The sequence below is a fragment of the Protopterus annectens genome, chromosome 4.part0 (genome assembly GCF_019279795.1).
Source record: "Protopterus annectens isolate FY-2018-M chromosome 4.part0, PAN1.0, whole genome shotgun sequence".
NCBI lineage: Eukaryota > Metazoa > Chordata > Ceratodontiformes > Protopteridae > Protopterus > Protopterus annectens.
The window spans coordinates 87,961,277-87,981,348 of record NC_056733.1 but is presented as its reverse complement, the minus strand read 5'-3'; the positions used below and the strand labels follow the sequence as shown (position 1 = coordinate 87,981,348).

Here is a 20,072-nt window from a genome sequence, read left to right as displayed (position 1 = left end):
CAACTCCTCCATGAGACTGATCTTTTATGCAGCAGAGGGAGTGAGCAGAGCAGTGGGTTCAGAAATTTTCTTAAGGAGACATTTGTGGTTGCGCTTGTGTGACTTTGCAGACCCCTTTAAATCTTCCTTTGGAAATGCCCTGTTTGATGGCTCGCCTTGTTTGGGCCTGTAGTCAAGTACACGCTAATCAGGTGTGAACAAGAAGAAAACTCTCTCTCTGCTGTAGGAGTCCGTTTTTCCCTATCTACCAGACCTTACCCCAAAGGTCAGAAAGGTAGTGGGAACATTTATTTATTTATTTTACATTTGTTGACCGGGATAGTCCGTCTGGGTGTGAGCCCATTTTCAGAGGAGGCCCAGAGAGAAAAGCTCCAATAAAACAAGAACAGCATTGACAGGTACAGTGTCAGTTTTACATAGAATTTAACAGAAATATGTATTGACAAAGTAAGTACAATATACAATAGGCACTTTAGTGAAAAGGAGAAAGTTATTACAATATAGTAAAGTCATATATATATATATATATTTATTTATTTATTTTTGAGTGCAGGGGTCCATCTTTAGTTGATAATTTGAGTATACTTTAAAATGTGTACATGTGTATACCCTTACAAAAGAAAAGAAATTATCAAATTATACTGTTATTGTAGGTAGCTGATAGGTGGTGTTAACAAGTGGGAGTGGGGTATACATGGAGACTATAAAATTTAGGGGATGAAATTTGATGTGGGCTTATGTGGTATTAGTCTGGCTTGGTGCAGAAGCAGAGCCAGTTGTTAGTGAGGTGGTCTTTGAGGAGAGTTTTGAATTGGTGTAGGTTGGTTGCATTTAGGATGTGTCGAGGGATTGAGTTCCAAAGTTTAGAAATGTGGTGGGAGTAGAGGGCATCCCTGGCTTTGTTGTTGCTTTTGGATACTTGGAGGAGTGGTTGGGTGTGGATCAGAATTGCAGAGTGTTGGCATATGGTTGGAGTAATTGTTGTAGGGCTGGGTTTTTGTTTGGCTGGTATAGTAGTTGGTGAGTAAAGACAACTTGGGTATAGGTTAGTTGTTGTGGGAATTCTAGCCAATTTATTTGTTGTAGGGCAGAGCAGTGGTGGGACCTATATGGGGAGCTAGTGGGGAACTTGGCTATTTTATTGTAGGCTGATTCAAGTTTGGTATGGTCAATTTTGTTAAGGTTTGTAAAGATGGGAGATGCAGAGAGCAGTCGATAAGAGATGAGTCCTGGTGATGCTTAGTCTAGAATGGCTAGTTAGGAAAGGATTAATTTTGTAAAGAGAGCCTAGTTTGATATGTGTTTTTTTAATGGTTTGAGAGAGGTGGAGGTCGAATTTTAATTTGCTATCAATTGTTACACCTAGTAATTTGGTATATGAGCTGGTGTTTAAGACTGTGTTGTTGGAGGAGTGGATTTGTAAAGTGGCTGAAGGATTGGGTGTTTTGGTGGGGAGAAAGAGCATGCGTTTGGGCTTGTTTTGGTTCAGTATGAGGTTAGTGTTAGTTAGCTAGGATTCTACTTCTAGGAAGCATTGTTGTGTTATAGACTATAGTTGTGTTAGCGAGGGGGCGGAGCATATCAGGGTAGCGTCATCTGCATCTTGGATGACAGAGGTGAGAGATATGGATTTATGGAGTTGATTTGTGAAGATGGCAAAAAGTAGGGGGCCTAATATGGAGCCTTGTGGAACTCCTATGTTAACAGGGAGCAAAGATGAAAGCTAATGTTGCCATTTAACAGCCTGTTGGTGTTTGGTTAGACAGCTGTGGAACCAAGCTAGGGAAGAATGACTGAGATGTAATGTGGCCAGTTCTGACAGCAGTTTTTGGTGTGAAACTGTCGAATGCCTTTGAGAGATCTAGAAAGATGGAAGAGACATATTTATTCTGATGTCTGTGTTCATTTATTGTGTTAGTAAAACTGAGGTGGGCGGTTGTGGTGCTGTGGTGGGGGCAAAAACCATGTTGTGTGTTTGATAGGAGGTTATTGGAGAGAAGGTAGTTTAGAAGCTGGGAGTGAATACATTTTTCTAGTATTTTGGAGAGAGGTGAAAGAATGGCAATGGGGCTGTAATTAGTAAGTTGCCACCTTTATGCAGTGGGGTGATATAGGAGACTTTCCAGATTAGTGGGACATGGCTGTCAGAGATAGAGTGGTTGATGAGGATAGAAATGGGGCAGGCTACGACTTTGGAGGTAACTTTGAGGAATTCTTATGGGAGGTTGTTAGCAGCTAGGCTGGTGGGCTTGAGCTTACTGAGTATTTTTTTTATGGTATGGGTTGGGACGGGGTTAAAGGAGAAGGAGTTTACACCCTCATTGCTGGCTACGGGGATTGTAGTAGTGATGTTTTGGTCATAGTCAATAAGTGAGTGAATTGTGTTTATGAAAAAGGAATTGAATTGTGTGGCGATGTTATTTGATGGGGGTGTGGTAGGATTGGGGGTGGACGTACTGCCAGGTTGCAGGAGTTTGTTTATAGTGGCCCAGAATTTTTTGGGATTGTTTTTGTTTGCTGTGCAGTGATGTAGTAGGCTTTTTTTGTCAGCTTTTGTCTGGGATTTGGCTTTATCCCTAAGTTGTTTGAAAAGTAGAAGGTTGTCATCGCTTTTGTTAGTTAGCCAGTGTTCCCATGCCTTGTCCCTTTCTTTTAGTAGGTCGTTGGTGTTGTTTCTAAGCCAGGGTGTGTGTTGATGTTTTATTCTAGCTATTCTGCAGGGAGCCAGGCAGTTTTGGATGTTAAAGAAGGTGGTGTTTCAAAACTCCCAGAGAGCTTTCCAGGACACACGTGGTGATTCTTCCCCCAAGGGTAGAGGAGGAAGTGGTAATGGAAGATGCCGTCCATGCAGCAGAGGGGGTCTGCAGAATCAAGTCGACTGGGAATCCTTCTTTAGTAAGCCCTTTTAGGGCTCCTGAAGGAAGGCCCGCCTGTCCATCTCTGGAGGCAGTCTGGGGCCACTTATCTTTGTACCCAAAAGCCTGGCTATCAATAACAAAAGACAAGTGGGTACAAAGCATCATATCCAGTGGTTACTCCATACCCTTTTCCTTCCCTGTCCCAAACGTAAAAAACATCCCGGATGTCCTTCCCCATCCCAAATATAAAAAAACATCCTGGACATTCTACCCAGTCAAAGAGAACAGGCAACTCTAGAAATTCAAAAGTTGCTAGACAAAAGAGTCATCCAAACAGTCCCCGCAGACCAAATAGGATCCGGAACTTACTCAAGATTCTTTTTAGTTCCAAAGAAAACGGGGGACTGGAGACCAATTCTGGATCTCAGCAACGTAAACAAGTCGGTAAGAAAGTCCAAGTTTCAGATGGTAACACTGCAGTCAATTCTCCCTTTTCTGGGACAAGACAATTGGATGAGCTTGATAGACCTCCAGGATGGGTACTACCTCATAAAAATGGACAGGCAATCCAAGAAACATCTGCGCTCTCGTCTGGGAGCCAGCCACTACCAGTTTCGAGCTCTGCCCTTCGGCCTCACTACAGCCCTCAGAGTGTACGCCAAGTGTATGGCAGTAGTCAGGGCTCACTTGAGATGCCTAGGATTCCAAGTGTTTTCATACTTAGACAACTGGCTCCTAACTGCCACCACCGAGCATCTGCTAACAAAAGTGAGATACACCACTTTACAGCTCTGATCTCACCTAGGAATCACAATAAACTATGAAAAATCTGCCTTGCTGCCATCTCAGCATATTGTTTTTGTAGGAGCAGAATTAGATACAACAAAAATAATGGCCAATCTTCCTCTAGAAAGAGTACAAGTTCTACAAAATCAGGTCTTAAGTCTTCTTTCCAAGAAAACAGCACAAGCAAGGATAGTTCTAAAAGTCCTGGGGACCATGGCAGCAGCAATAACCTTGATCCCGTTAGCATGTCTGCACATGAGAATTCTACAGTGGCTATTGTCTAATCAGTGGTCGATGCAAGAACTGCCCATGTCACACAAAATATTGATAATGGAGTCTTGCAAGAAAGACCTTCGTTGGTGGCTTTATTCCACTCGTGACACTAGGTGGACCTTTTGTACTTCCCCAACCACTAGCCACAGTGACCATGAATGCTTCTCAGATAGGGTGGGGTGAGCTTTACCTGCAAAAGGCAGTCCAAGGCACTTGGCAGGATCACGAGGCCCATTTGCACATCAGTGTCCTAGAGATGAGTGTGGTGCTTTTAGCATTTCAGGACTCTCTTCCGCTAGAAAGTATTGCAATAGACAGACAAACATGTCAGTTGTATGGTACATAAACAAACAAGAAGGAACCAGATTTTTACCCCCTTTGTCAGGAGTCCCTGAGAGTATGGCACTGGGCAAACTCCTTCCAATGCTTTCTGATAGCAACTCACATCCTGGGGAAATCTAACGTGATTGCAGACAAACTCAGCAGGGCGATCCTATTGCCTCACGAGTGGTCCCTGAAAGAAGAGGTGGCGGAAAAGATTTTCCACAAATGGGGCCAGCCTTGCTGTGACCTTTTTGCCATATCCATGAATGTCAAATGCAGCAGCTATTTTGCCCCCCCCCCCCACCTCCGGGGGAGTCACCAAGGGATGCATTTGTACACAGATGGCCCTCGGGTCTCGTCTATGCTTTTCCTCCCTTTCTGTTGGTACCTAAAGTTCTTCAGAAAACCAATTACTTGGGAAGGGACTAGATGATACTCATCACCCCATTCTGGCCTCATCAAATCTGGTTCCCCTTCCTGTGGCCTCATCTTCGGGAGGAGCCTTGGATTCTGGACCCAGTTCTAGACCTTCTGACTCATGCTTCAGGAATGCTCCATCCCTCCCTTCAAACTCTCGAGTTGACAGCTTGGCTGCTTCGATTCCAATCATAGCCAGGTTCCCTAACCTTTCTGAATCAGTAAAACATATCCTAATTTCTTCTCATAAGGCTTCAACGAGAAAGATATATAGGAGCAAATGGAAGAGATTCTATTTACAGCCTTCTCATAATCATATTGACCCTTTTTCTTCCCCAGTAGATTCCATTCTAGAGTTCTTGGCGAAACTATTCAATGAAGGTGCAGCTATATCTACTATCAGAGTTCAGCTAGCAGCGATATCCAGTTTCCATTTAGGTAAAGCAAGCCTCAATATCATGTCTCACAGACTTTGCAAAGCCTTTCTAAAAGGTACTTTCTTATTAAGACCACCTATTAAAGACCGCCCAACACCATGGGACTTGAATTTTGTCTTATCCTGCTTAATTTTTCCCCCTTTTGAACCAGCATCATCCTGCGATCTCAAATTTCTGACTTGTACAACTATTCTTTTGATAGCTATTACTTCTGCTAGAATAGAAGGGTGTCAGAGCTGCAAGCCTTGTCAATAAAGCCCCTGTACATGCTTTTTCACAAAGACAGAGTATCCTTGTGAACAAACCCTTCTTTTTTACCAAAAGTATGTTCAGAATCTAATTTGCACAAATCCATAGAACTTCCAGTATTTTTCCCTAGCTATGGGAATAAGGTGGAATTGCACCAACTGGATGTATATTACTTACATAGCACAAAGGACTTCAGAAAATCTGACAAATTATGTGTATCCTTTTCAGATACAAAGAAAGGTGCTCCAATCTCTAAAGTGACACTTTCAAAATGGCTCTCAGATTGTATAACCTTTGTTTACAAATCTCAAAATAATGATTTTTCCCATAGAGTAAAAGGTCATTCTACAAGAGCCATTGCAAGCTCTTCTGTTTTTCAGTCTAGACTGCCTATTGATACATTTGTGCTGCAGCAACATGGGAAAGGCCAGATACCTTTATCACGCATTACAAAGCTGATTTGGCGGGCTTCCTTTGGTTCCACAGTTCTGAAGAATATTCTCCCATAAGCCACCCAAGAAGATGGTGCTAGGGACGCTGTCCCAACTTACTAAGAATGAAGATAAGCTAGGACAACATCACATAAAGAAGTTATGTACTCATCATAATGTTCTATGTGTGTTGTCCATCTCGCCTTCATTCTTACATCCCACCCTTCTTCCCTCGGCCCTTTGTTCCTGGAAGACCGAGTTAATACAATTGGCTACTACTGATCTCTGACCTTCTTGATTGCTCTGCAAGGTATTAAACAATTCTTATTTAGTGTTTGATAAACGAGATCTGGGGAGCTCTCCTACTGCATGATGGGATAGGGTTTTAGCTACAAGCTAGTGGAAGACTTTGAGCTTGTGTATAAGGTGAGTCTGATCCGAACCCAGCTTATTAAGAATGAAGGCGAGATGGACAATACACATGGAACGTTATTGAGTACGTAACTTCTTTTTCTGTGCAGTAGATATTATTTTTTCTGTAGGACCTGCTGCTAAAATAATTACTCTTTCCTTATTTCTCAAAGTCCTACCCATTTCAGCATTATCATCCCCTTCCATTTTGATTTATAACATTTTGCTTCTGGTATGTATATGAGCCTTAACTGGGTAGTTCTAAAGTATACCTTCAAGTCAAGTAATCCTAAACTACCTTGTTCTATGGGGAATCAACTTGTCTCACTTAACTGATACCCCTTCCCCACCCAAATAAATTCCTTCAACTCTTTATCATCATTTACAACTTCTCATGTGATTGATAAAATTATGCCTGACCTTTATATAAAATTAAAGGGACTAAAAACATTTTTGCTGCTTGTATCTTACTATCCACATACATCTTTTGTTTAGTCTCTTCCCACATATCCTTTTACTGCCATAACAGAATCCTTTTTAATCCATTTGCTAAATATATCATCTTATCATGTTCCCAGAAATGTGGATATTGCTGAACAAATTCGTGTGTGGTTGCAGTTTACTGCTGTAGCTTTTGTTTTATTTTCCTTTATTTTATATCCAGAAAAAAATTGAAACATTGTCTCAATCTTCCAAAATATCAAAAATTTATTTTTCTTGCTTTATAAAATACAAAATAATATCACTTGTAAACAAGGCTAACTTTTTTACCATACCTGTTATATCCTTGAATTTGTGAGCTCCACATTTTCTTTGCCAGTAACTGTAAATGTAAACCAAATAACGCAGGGGAATGAGGGCACCCCTGCCTTATTCTTTTCTTCAAATATAGCTTATTGGAGAGGAATCCTTACACTTTAATTCTTGCCTCTGACCTTTCATTTATCCTTGTAATTAACTTCGTTATTCTGTCAGAGACTGCACATGCTCCCATTGCTTTATTCTTAAAATCCCAGATAACTCTGTTGAATGCTTTCTCTGCATCAAGACCCGCCAACAATCATCGCATTATTTTCTGACATTCTGCTTCTCTCTAGATCATCATTGAGCTGCTAATATTGTCAAATGTTTGCCTCCTCTCCATAAAACCACATTGATTCATATGTATCAACTCTGACAACACTGTTGCCGGTCTCTTAGCTAGTGTTGACATAAGCACTTTATAATCATGGAACTTTTGAAGTGATGATATATCCCTTTTACAAATCTACCCTAGAGTGTTTGCATTACTAGTAAAACAGGAATAAAGTCAAGCTAGTTTTACAGAATACTAGATTAAATTAAATCTTTTCCTTGCACTTAGGACTTGCCTTTCATGCCTGAAATTTTGATCTAATCTGTAAAAACAAAAAAAAAAAAACTGCCAAAATATGCAAGGAGAAAAAAAGAAACCAGAGAAACTTTAGCATAACAAACTTTTAATTGCCGCTTTTGTAAAAACTTTCATCAGAAATCAAAGAACTCATATCCACATTACATTATATACAAATGTCAACCAATAAAAAATAGAAACAATCAAGGAAACATTCAAAGTTAAAAAAGCTGAAACTCTTTTCAAGTACGCGTAACAGTCATTCTTTTAAAAGACATTTTGTATCCATCTGCCAAATGCATTCCCCCAGTTAGATTTGTCATTTTTTTATAATCTGACTGTGCGACTACTATCAGTTTTGTGTGTCAGGTATATGAAAGTTTGTATTACAATTATCGAACCAAGTTCCTCAGTTCAACTTCACCTTCCTGCACTTCAGAAAATGTAATACCAATCAAAATATTTCAGTTCACTTTTTCACACTTCTGCAATTCAGTATTTCAGGAGACAGTATTAGAGGTTATATATAATTTAATATGAGACAAATCAGTCTGAAACAGAATTCCAAGGATCTTCATAGTGTCTGTTTTGTTCAGGAATAAAAGCAATGAAATGGTCATTGATTCCTGTAACAGAAGAAGCTAGATAATATAAATATGTAACAAGTTACAGTAGTCCAGTGTTCTTTTTTTATATCCTTGTTTCCATTTTGGATGTTTAGATGGCCTTTTTCTCACGATCAGTGTAAAAATTCCAATGTGATGCGCAAAACATGCTATTCTTGACACACTGTCCTGCATCACGATACTTTATTTTGATCAGCTTGTAATCTTGTTCATGTAATAATGGCAGAAACACAATTTTTTTTCATTGTAAAGCACTCCTGCCTCATAATTCAAGTTCAGCATTCTTGCTACAAAAAATAGTAGCTACAATGCAAAATGGATGCTGGGGAGCCATATTTAATTTGTATAAATCATATGAAATCTTTCACGCCCCACACTGGATCCTTTATGTTAGCTATGTATAGTACAGTACTTCATGTGTACATGACTAACAAAGCTATTTTCTTCATGAATTGCTCCTTGTCACATATGCAGAGCAACTAACAAGAAACTACTGAAGTCTCCTATGCCTCCATATACCAAAGAGTGTCGCCATCCCACCAGTGAAGTGCATGTTCTTGGTTTAATTATCCAGAAATGTCATCGATTAGCCATCCGACTACTGGGATTCCGAAAAAAAGGCAAAGATAAAGACAGAGAGAGGTCACCAAGGTCCAAAGCTGCCGACAACACTTCGCATAAGCCAGTCGCCAGTTCACCGGTACTCAGTGAGGTGCTTTTGAAGCCACTGATATCCTCTACTTCTGATTCGCAGGCCTCTATTGAGATGCATTCGGAGTCTGGTATGCCGCGAGATGCTTCAACTGTGGAACTTGCGGATGTCTGTACCTTGGATGGGTCCGGAGCCACTGTGCAGGCACCGGCTTCTGAGACTGTATTCAGGCCTATGGGCTTGCATATTAAACCGACACCTCCTTCATCATTTAAGCCTAAATCTCGAACCATGCCTAAGAAACTGATGCTAAGGCCTCTATGCCTAAAAAACAAATGATAAGAATGGCTGAAGATCTTATTACTTTAATCAGGGGAAGCCAATCTCCCCCTTCTAAGAGACCTAGGGCGGAAGTTGTTTATGAATCTTCTGACCAGAATTCTGATTTTTCTGATTCTTCTGATGATCTGGAGTTGCCCATATCTACTTATGAGGATTCTGATGCAGAGGACTCTATTCCCTCTGCTTCCCCTCCAGAGGATTTTTCTTTTGGTGAAACCTTACGTACTCTTAAGGGAGCATTTCCACTGGGAAAGCCAGGATTTTTCTGTTTCAAAAAAGAGGCTTAGGGATTTCTTACTCCTGCCTCAGCATAGGCCTTTAGCTATACCTCCTGTACTAGACATTGTTGATGATGCCTTTTCGGAATCTAATTTGGCCCCTGATTCTTTGCCTCCTGCTCCCAGAAAACCTGACAGATTATTACAGGGTTCCTGATTCACACAAGTTTCTTTTTAAAAATCCTATTGCGGATCCAGAGACTATTTCACAGGGACCCAAGGGCATTAAGGCTTCTATTGCTAAAAACTACCCCTTCTGATAGAGATTCCAGGGCGCTGGATAGATGGGGTAAGAAGGTTTACACTTCTGCAACCTTGGCCATTAAGGCTTTAAACCGCCAGTTTTATATGTTAAAGTATCAACAACATGTTATTGGGTTGCTTAAACAAAAATGATGTTGATTCCTGACTGTGCTGAAAATAAAGAATTACAGGATTTAATGCATTCTGATGAACAGGTTGGTAAACATACTTTGCAATGTGGATTTGATTCTTTAGAGGCCTCTTGCAGGGCTGCTGTTACTGGGTCTGTGCTCAGAAGGCATGCTTGGCTTAAGGAGCAATCTTTGCCTGATCATGTTAAAGCTAAACTGTTAGGTGCTCCCTTAAATCAGGGTCGCCTGTTTGGCAACAAAGCTGAGGAAGTTCTTAAAAAGATGAAAGATAAAGCTAAACCTATGCAAACTGTTAAATATTTCTTGCAAGTTTAGCCACCTAGATTTAGTAGGCATCGGCCCTCTAAGAATTGGTCCTTTCCAGCCCATTCCAGGTCTTCTCAAGCCAAACTCAGACACAGCAGAAATCCCAGATTTCAGGGGACACACAAGACTAAGCAGTGGGGGATTTCCACACCCAAATCTGGGAGTAGTAAGACTCCACCCATGGAAACTTAAAACTTCCAAGCACTTCCCAACTGAATGCTCCTTCAGGCGGAAAGATTGGTCTGCATGCCAAAAACTCAGAACTCATTACACAGGACAAATGGATTTTAAATACAGTGTCCCAAGGATACAGATTTCACTTCCACACATTACCAACACCAAGCGGGTGGCCAGACCTACCCCCAAATCAGTGGGCAGAGGCCCAAAATCAAGTTCTCTCTCTCTCTCTCTCTCTCATAAGCATGGGGGCTATCCAGTTGGTACAAGAAGAGGAAAAGGGACAATGTTTCTATTTGAGACTTTTCCTGGTACCCAGAAAAGGCAAAACATGGCATCCTATCCTGGACCTTTCTACTCTAAACACCTTTCTGGTGATTCCAAAATTCAAAATGCTGACTCTTCACCAGCTGCTTCCTATGCTAGGCAAAGATGCATGGTTGGCAACACTAGACTTAAAAGAAGCATACCTGCACATCCCTATCAGGGAGTCTTGCAGCAGATACCTATGCTTCAAAGCAGGCTACATGCATTTCTCAGTTCTCTGCACTGCCCTTTGGCTTATCTACTGCACCCAGGGTATTCACAAAGTGCCTAGCTCCAGTCATTGTATTTTGCAGGGAAAGAAATATTCAGATATACCCATACCTAGACGATTGTCTAATTCAGGCAGAAAGCCAGGACATACTTTTGAATCATCTGGCCTTTGTTCAAAGGGTGCTGACTTGTCTGGGGTGCACCGTAAATAAATCACACCTGGTACCCTGTCAATAAATTATATTCCTGGGAGCAAGCTTGAATACAACTTCCCAGATGGCTTTCCTCATGCCAGAGAAACGGATTCATTTGACAATCTACTTCAAACAAGTGGCCACAAAAACTCAGCTATCTGCAAGGCAAATACTGCAAGTCTTGGGGTTCATGGCCTCCTGCATTCTTTTAATTCCATATGCAAGACTGCACATGAGGAAACTTCAGTGGTATCTCAAAAGCCTATGGTATCAACATTCACAGGATCTAGAAGCAATGATTCCTATCATACCTTGCCTATGCCTAGAGTTCCTTTGGTGGGCAGAGGCCTGCCACCAAAACAGGGGACTACCATTCACACTACCCCCTGCCGCCCAAACCTTAACAACAGATGCATCAGACTATGCATGGGGGGCTCACCTGGCAGAGAAGTGCATTCGGGGTAAATGGAACCCAAGTTAAATGCACCTGCACATAAATCAAATGGAAATGTTAGCTGTACAGAATACTCTAACAGCCTTCAAGGACCACATTCTTCCAGGACAACTAATGGTAAAGACAGACAACACCACAGTCATGTGGTGCATAAACAAGCAGGGGGAGTACACATTCTTACCCCCTCTGCAGACTAGCCATGGCATTGTTGAACACAGCCTTGAGCTAACAAGTGAATCTACAAACTCAATTCCTGCCAGGAAAACTAAATACACTGGCGGACGGACTAAACAGAAACCTCATGGATCCACACAAGTGGAAACTGGAGCCGAAGATTTTCAACATGTTGACAAGCAAGTGGGTGAGCCCAGATATAGACCTGTTCACCTCCCCCAGAACCATCAATTGGACAAATTTTGCACAAGGATTTCCCCCAAGCTAGCTTGAAAAGTGGATGCTCTATCCTTCAGCTGGAAAAACCTATCAGTTTATGCCTTTTCTCCTCTGCCTTTGCTCCCCAAGGTACTACTAAAGATCAAACAGGACAAGCCAAGGATGATTTTAATTGCACCAGACTGGCCACGCCAACACTGGTACCCCCTCTTGCGCAGTGTGTCATGCTTGGCCCCATGGCATCTGCCTCAGCCTCCTTCCCTGTTGTCTCTCAGCAGGAGATCCAGATTTTGCACCCTCAGCTGCAAACCCTGAACCTGGCAGCCTGGCTAATTACCTAATTTCTCCTTTACCATCTCTCAGTAAATCAGTGATAGATATCATTTTAGAGGCAAGGAGGCCTAGTACTAGAAAATCTTATGCTGCAAAATGGAAAAGATTTTGTACCTGGAATCAGTCTCAAGGGATGAGCACAGCAATACCCAATTTACCTCAGATTCTACAATATTTCACTGAGATGCTTCATAAGGGCTTGTCCTTTTCCTCCATCAAAATTCATGCCTCAGCCATTTCAGCTCATTACAGCAAAGAGCCTCCCCTCTTCTCTCACCCACTGCTCAAGCAGTTCCTCAGAGGGGCCAAAAATTTAAGGCCATCCAGGAGAGCTCCCAACCCCAGCCTGGGACCTTAACTTTGTCTTGGAGAAACTCACTCTTCTTCCTTTCGAGCCAGCTGCTACTGCAGATTTAAAATTCCTTTCCTGGAAAACAGCTTTCCTTTTAGCAATCACTTCTGCAAGAAGGGTATCTGAATTACAGGCCCTTATGGCGGTGGAGCCTTTCATCATCTTTCATGCGGACAGGGTGTCCCTCAGAACCAATCCTTCCTTCATGCCCAAGGTGGTATCCAGTGTGGCCCTTAATCAGTCCATTCATTTGCCTACCTTCTTTCCTAACCCACAGATCAAAGGGGAATGGATACGGCATTCCTTAGATGTGCACAGACAACTTAGATTTTACTTGGACAGGACTATATCTCGAAGGAAATCTGAACAACTGCTGGTGGCATTTGCTGCAGGGACAGAGGGGAAAGCTATTTCAAAGCAAACCATTTCAAAATGGATAGGCCACTGCATTCATTTCTGCTATAAGCACCATGGAAAATCTATCCCACAGGGCATCAGACCCCATTCAACCATGGCTGCATCTACTTCCACAGCCTTTCTCAAGGGCATCCCTACCAGGGACATCCTAGAAGCTACTACCTGGAGTTCTGTACATACTTTCACCAAGAATTATCATTTGCCAATTTTCTCTAAATCCAGAGCTGGCTTTGCCTCTGCAATCTTGCACGGCCTAATAGCTGGTTCTAATTCTATTTAAATTCCTCCTCCCAACCTTAGCTTTGGGAGTCTACCCAAATGTAATGACTGCAACATTGAAACACGAAGAACATAGTACAGTTGTGTACACTTACCATAAATGTAGATGTTCAAGTGTATTCACTGTTGCAGTCCTGGTTACCCTCCCTCCAGCCCCCTTTCTTCTTTTGGCTATACCTCTACTCTCCCTTACTATGCTCAAAAAGCTTTTTGGTGTATTTGCTTTTTTGTTGGAGATATATCCTTGTAGTTATAGATTTAATTGCTTCCCATTAGGGGGGCCCTGATGTCTGGGGCAAGAAAAACTGATGTAATGGCATCGGCTGCATGTTTTATACCCCTGACGACCTGACATCATGGAAGAAGGGACAGCATCCGATGCAGGACCCAAGACTTTGTTAATCAGGCCGGCTGAGGACTACTGCAAGCAGATAATCCAAATATAATGACTGCAACAGTGAATACACTCAAACATCTACATTTATGGTAAGTGTACACAACTGTACTTTGCCAGTATCACATCTGTTTGTAATAAAAAAAAAAATGTCAGTCTAATCCTATGAGGTGGAAAATACAATTATGTGTGTGTGTGTGTGTGTGTGTGTGTGTGTGTGTGTGTGTGTGTGTGTGTGTGTGTGTGTGTGTGTGTGTGTGTGTGTGTGCGTGTGTGTGTGTGTGTGTGTGTGTGTGTCTCTTCTCTCTCTAGTTCTTTCTGCCACTGTTGTGTGTTTGATCGACCAACCCCCAAGAAAATAGGTGCAAACACCTGTGATGCTGCCAAGAAGTTGATGTGCAGATCACTAAAAGAGTACAGTAAACTTATCACTATTACCAGCTGCTTGATTGGTAGTCAGAGGCCTGCAATAGAAAATATCTTAGGCAGAAGAGCTGTGGAGTAACGTTATCCCCCTTACATTTGTTGTATGGCACACTGTCTGAGTATTGCACAATGTTTGGGAACGGCTAAGATCTAGGGTATACAAACTGAACTTCTGTTTAGTACACCACACCCCTGTCCTCTACATACATGATTGGCATTATGCTAGTGATGTCAGGGTGAGGCAAAAAAATGCAGCCATCTATGTTGGAAGAGAGACAGAGAACATAATACATACACTGTAGTCTGTTTGTCTGACTCATGGTCAGGTCAAACTGTGTATGTCAAGAACACTCAAGCCCTTTATATGAGACTGCAGCAATGTGTGCGAATACAGTGGCTCAGCTCTAACACTATTTGTGATACTAGTCATACTTGGCAGTCCTCTCTGTGAGGATTCTTTGTGCCTTTTCCAGGTGCACTAAACAGAGGGACAGTTACCTTGCTGATATGCATGTTAACTTCTTGGAGGATCGGGTGGGGGCACCTTCTTATGCTTTGTGGATGGTACTGGCTGTATGGGTACCTACGGAAAGGTTATTGTCATCAAGAACACCAAACTGGTATACTATTTTTGTAAACCTGTAGTTATTTCTAAGAATTCCATATTGTTGTACTGTTTTGACAGCTTTTAGTTGTTCCCATCATTAGTATCTAAAGCTGGTTAGGGAGGTTGCTAAATTGCTATATTCCTTTTCCACATTGAAAGCAAGGTAATTTTTACTGCACCATTTGTGTGTAATTGTAAGTGCCATTTGAAGGGAGGTGGTGTCAGGGTTGTTAAGGACATTGCTCCCAAGTTTGCAAACATCGGCATATTTGATGAGCCATGTACTAGATATATGGGCTGTCTAGCAAATACCCATTTGTAGAAAAATGAGACCAGGAAGAAAGATATCATCTGTCAGAGATAAACACTCACAAGCTGCACTTTTTAGGCTTCTACCATACATTGCAATTAAGTGTGATATGGTTGATGTTTATGTCTTCGCTACTGAGGCCGATATGATTGTATTATGAAGTGTATTACGAAACACCACCTTGTTTAAATCTGCCCTATTATACACAAGTAATAAATCATTGATTTATTATAATAATAATTATAATACATTCTAGTGTTGAGTATTACTCAATAATATCATACCTGGAGGAGTTTGAAATACTGTTATGCTTCATGTTATCCCTAGATATATATTGCAGAACAGTACAGCTTTTCATGCCTTATTGTTTAATGCGGCCATTGGTTAGTGTACATTGTTAGGTATGTAGTTTGTATTCAAGTAACATGCTGGTTAGTAACATTAAAGTTTTTGTTTGCTAATTAAAAATAGTTTAGTTTTTGTGCCATTTTAATAAACTAGTGTAGTGTTACAGCTCCAAATTTGTTTATGTTGAAAGTGTTTACCTTTTTTTTCAGCTTTATGAAAACCAATTATACAGGTAAGGAATATTCACTTTGTATTTATTTACTTTTTCTGTCATCGATTTTGAATTTGTAAAATTATGTGACCTCTAGCGGTGTTGGTAGCATACTATCCTTCCTGAAATACTGCTTGCAACAGTTTCCATTGAATTATGGATTTACTTGCATCTGGCAAGAAAGTTTTGTAAAGACAATCTTATGCTCAGCATTTTAAACACAAGTATTTAATGAATATCTCAGTTGTATGTCATTTGCTCCCCAGGAAGACCATTTGTCAGAAAAATCTTAGTGCTTTGACATTTTCTGTGGGCACTGTATCAAAATTATATTTTCTTCAATTTAGAGGTTAAATCATTTGCTTATCAACTATTTTGCTGATTTCTGAACCATGTGCAGATTTTATAGGTTTAGTATGGTCTGCTTCCCTGACTTAAATATCTTGTGTTAAGGGTAAAATACCTTTGGTCCATAATAGTCATTTTGTGTTTTTTTCCTCCCAGTAGGAAATAAGTCCTTCTGGAATATCAGTGTAGATTCTCACACTTATGTGAGATGGACGGAGTGATCATCATTGCCAGACAGGCCTACGAAAAGTATTTAGAACATTAGAGCTTGGCAATGACTGTTAGTCCTTTAATTCCATCACTTGTGAAGCCATGTGGAAAGTAGTTGAGAAAACTGTCTGGCTTTTAAAGATAATCAAACCTCAACCTCTTGTAAAAAGTCTGGACAAAGCCGTAAATAAAAGTGAGACAAAGGCCCAAAAATAGGGACATTTTTTTATACTGTTCTTAAAAAACTTAGAGTGTTGATAGAATAACAGATGTTGCATTAGCATGTATTTTCTGAAGGGTATGAAGTCTGAAACTCAAACGTCTGTCATTATTTTCTAACTCCAGTGTTTAATAATTTGCCACTAATTTGTCAGAAAACCACAATTTTATGAAAAAAAGGGCCAAAAATAAGAAGAAAAGTCTGGACATTCTGTGAAAATCTGTACAGGTGAGAGGTATGTGACTTGAGCCTTCTGCATGATCAAGTGACTGATGTTATATTATTTACAGTGGTTCAGTCATGATCTTCTCATCATCTGTCATTACCTGAATGGAGGTCTAACAAGTGCAATGTCTATGATGTAGGAGGTAGCATGCTCGCCTTTGGTGCTGGGAGGCTGTAGGTTTTATTCCTGTTCTGGGTGATTGGATTGCTGACACTGCAGTGCAATATTATGTGGTCACTGCACTTCTGAGTGTGTCGTACTTAGGATATGTTAAACCAGGTCCTGTCTGCTTCAGTTGGTGGTAACTCCAGTTGATGTAAAAGATCCCACAGCACCTACTAAAAAAGAGTTGGGAATTTCCCAGTTGCCATGACCCATTACCCCTGGTAGTGGGCACTACCCTAGTGGGACTAACCTGGGCAACAAAGAATAAATAAATTAAAATAAATAAATGCATGTTGTCGAGTGTGTCTTACTGATAGTCATCCATGTCCTATCTGAAGACTGCCTTTTCATTCGAATTGGAAGATATTTCAATTTTGGACTTTTCTATTCAAAGAATGATTTCTAAGGTTTCACTATTAACCCCCAGTATGCTGATGACTATACTATCATTTGTACATGGTGCCATGAGCATCATCCAGTCTGTGCTGAGTATAGTGGAGTATGATCAGGGCACCTATTATAATGAGGATATTATGTGTTCAAGACTTGGATACTAAGAAATTCACTCTCAGGGTGAATCTTGGCATACATATAAAGAGCACACAATTTTTTGTTATGATCGGAAATCCAGTCATAATTCTTTGTATAACATAGTGATTTATCTTCTCCATGTACAACTCGTTAATGTAGAACTAGATTTAAAAAAAAAACGATGTTGTACCAGCTTCAAAAGCTTTTAAAGCAGCAGAGAAGTGGCCAATGTCTTAACGTATTACCTGTGTAAGGGAAACCGCTATAACCAAAGTACTGGGTGCACTTTAGCAGACAGCAGGCTGAAATGGGAGTTGAAACAATGCCACTTTATGCCATTTAGCTTCTGTTTTTTGGTCAGCACTGCATGCTTTTAGTGCAGATTCAATGTTGACAGCGTCTTTGGGGTCCTTAAGCATGTAAATGTTGTTAAGATCAGGTCTCTCTCTGTAGTAGCTCTTAACCAGGATATTATATAACTGTTTTTTGAGCAGAATCAGGGTACTTAGTGCATTAAATATTTATAATGGATGGTGAAATGCTATTCAGGTACAGAGGTGTTGCTTAGAGTCCTATTCTGCATATTCTAGGATGTTTGGTATGTTTTGAATTGTAAAAGAGCATTCTGTAGAAAGATTGTTCATTGCAGCTAAAATCTGTGAATCAGATTAAAGTATTTTAGGTGGTCCAGCAAACATTTGAGCAATAGTGCTAAGAATTACCAAGATAAACCATTATACTCCTACCTTGTGCTCCAGGTCACACTTTGCTGTTCACAGCTTGAAGTAGAAATATTGTGTCTGTGACAGTATGCAAAAGCAGTATTGTTTACAAGGAAGCTTACCAAAATCTAAGATTCTCCCTTAAGCTCAAGATGATCAAGATACTTCATCACCTTTCTGAAGGCCTTACTTTATTACATTTCCAAATTGTATCCAAGGTAAAGATGGTGGAGGGCTTCCATCACTTACTTTAGTAAGCTGATGTAGAGACTGATGGTGAAATTCAGCAATGGAACTAGTTCACCAGTGCTTCTTTCCAGAAACTGCTTGGTCACAGATTCTCTGACTGCAGTAGACAAAATGATGCTCTGATCCAATAGCACCATTGTTCACTATAACTTCCCTTCCTTTTATTGTTGTAAAACTGCAGTGACTTGCTGTTGTCCTGTAAGAAATTTGCATTTATACAATCATAAATGACCGTGGAAAATCTTTCACATCAGGCTTGCAAGTCTGCTGCATTAGTATGTATGCTCTCATTAAAGAGAGTGTCGTCAGCTATGAGACCGACTTCCTTAGATTTCATTCATGTCATTGAGCATCTCACTCTTGCCCCCCCCCCCCCCCCCAACAAAAAATACAGACTTCAAACTTGACTGAGGTCAGTGATCTTGTGCTGGTTAAAATAAATCTTACAAAGTTACACTGAAGGTGCCCTTTAAGAAAACAGGAATAGAAGCCATGATATATCAAAAACTGTAAAATTCCCCAAAGCAGGCAGAAGACAGCTCGATATGCAGCTAAATCCAAAAACTTGATGAACCAGCAAGTAATTGTACCAAAAAACTTTACTGCGGCTGAGTAGTGATTTTAGATTCTGATATTATTATGATATGATGAATCAGATGTTGTCTGATACTAATACATATATTAGTGTGGAAGCTGATATTGTGAGTGTGATGAAAAACAGAATAGATAATTGTTTACTTGAATGCTTTAATCTAGGTCTACTTACCAAGGAACTATTTGATTACTTTATTACTGAATTTCCTGTTATTCCTGGGATTTATGGCTTACCCAGGATCCACAAACACCCTACACTCCCACAGTTTAGACCGATTGTAGCTGGGAGTGGTTGGTTGACACAGGCTATGTCCATTTATTTGGACAAACAACTTCGAATAGCTCTTTATATGAGTGAAGTTGTATTGAAAGATACTGAAAACATTTTGAGAGATTTATATAATGTGACCCGTGAGGGGGATGTTTCGGATATTCAATTTTTAGTGAGGATAGATGTTGTATCCCTGTTTACATGCATTCCTAACCAGGAAGGCATTAGTATGGTCAGGGCAGTTTTGGCTAGGAGTAATAAATTTGACATGAAGCATATTGACTTCCTGTGCATGCTTCTAGAGCTGGTCCTTGAACACAATATCTTTATGTTTCAGGATAAATGTTACTGGTAACAATCTGGCATGGCTATGGGGACCAGCTGCGCTAATTCTTAAGCCAATTTGGTGAAGTCGGAATGGGAATTCCATCATGTATTGGGACAACATAGAGGTCATATTGCCATATATAGACGTTTTGTTGATGACATGTTTATTGGTTGGAAAGGCAACAAGCAAGAGCTTGGCTTGTTTTTTCATTCTTTAAATAATAGGTTCATAGGTAGGTACTAGGCTATCTGCCCGAGGGCATTTATAAGCCTAGCCAGTGTGTGTCGGCTTTTGCCACCCCATTGATTAATTAACTGAGCCTCTGTCAAGCAGAGCCAATGAAGTGATCCCAGGGATGTACTTTCTGTTACCCATCCATTCGTCAAGGCTTCTCTTGAAGAATGTTAGTGAGGGGCTCTGCCTAATGTAGTTAGGAATTTTGTTCCAAAGCATGAGGAGTCTCTGTGACAGGAATCTATCCCTCCAGCATGTTCTATTTATTGCTGTGGCGAGGTTTAGCTCACTAGAGCGCGTGGCTCGCAGTGACTTGGATTTCTTTAGGTGGAACATGTCCATCAATTCTGAGTTGGACATGGCTTTGTAAGTCAGGCAGAGATCA

The 20,072-nt window shown here is 40.7% G+C and overlaps 1 protein-coding gene across 1 annotated transcript in view; it reads left to right on the top strand.

Moving 5' to 3' along the window:
• TBCD (tubulin folding cofactor D) overlaps nucleotides 1-20,072 on the top strand; it is a 3,708,267-nt gene that overhangs the window by 2,596,742 nt on the left and 1,091,453 nt on the right. Inside the window, exon 22 of the mRNA XM_044068123.1 lies at nucleotides 15,588-15,610. Within this exon, the coding sequence (XP_043924058.1) occupies nucleotides 15,588-15,610 (23 nt within the window). The remainder of the gene's footprint in view (nucleotides 1-15,587; nucleotides 15,611-20,072) is intronic.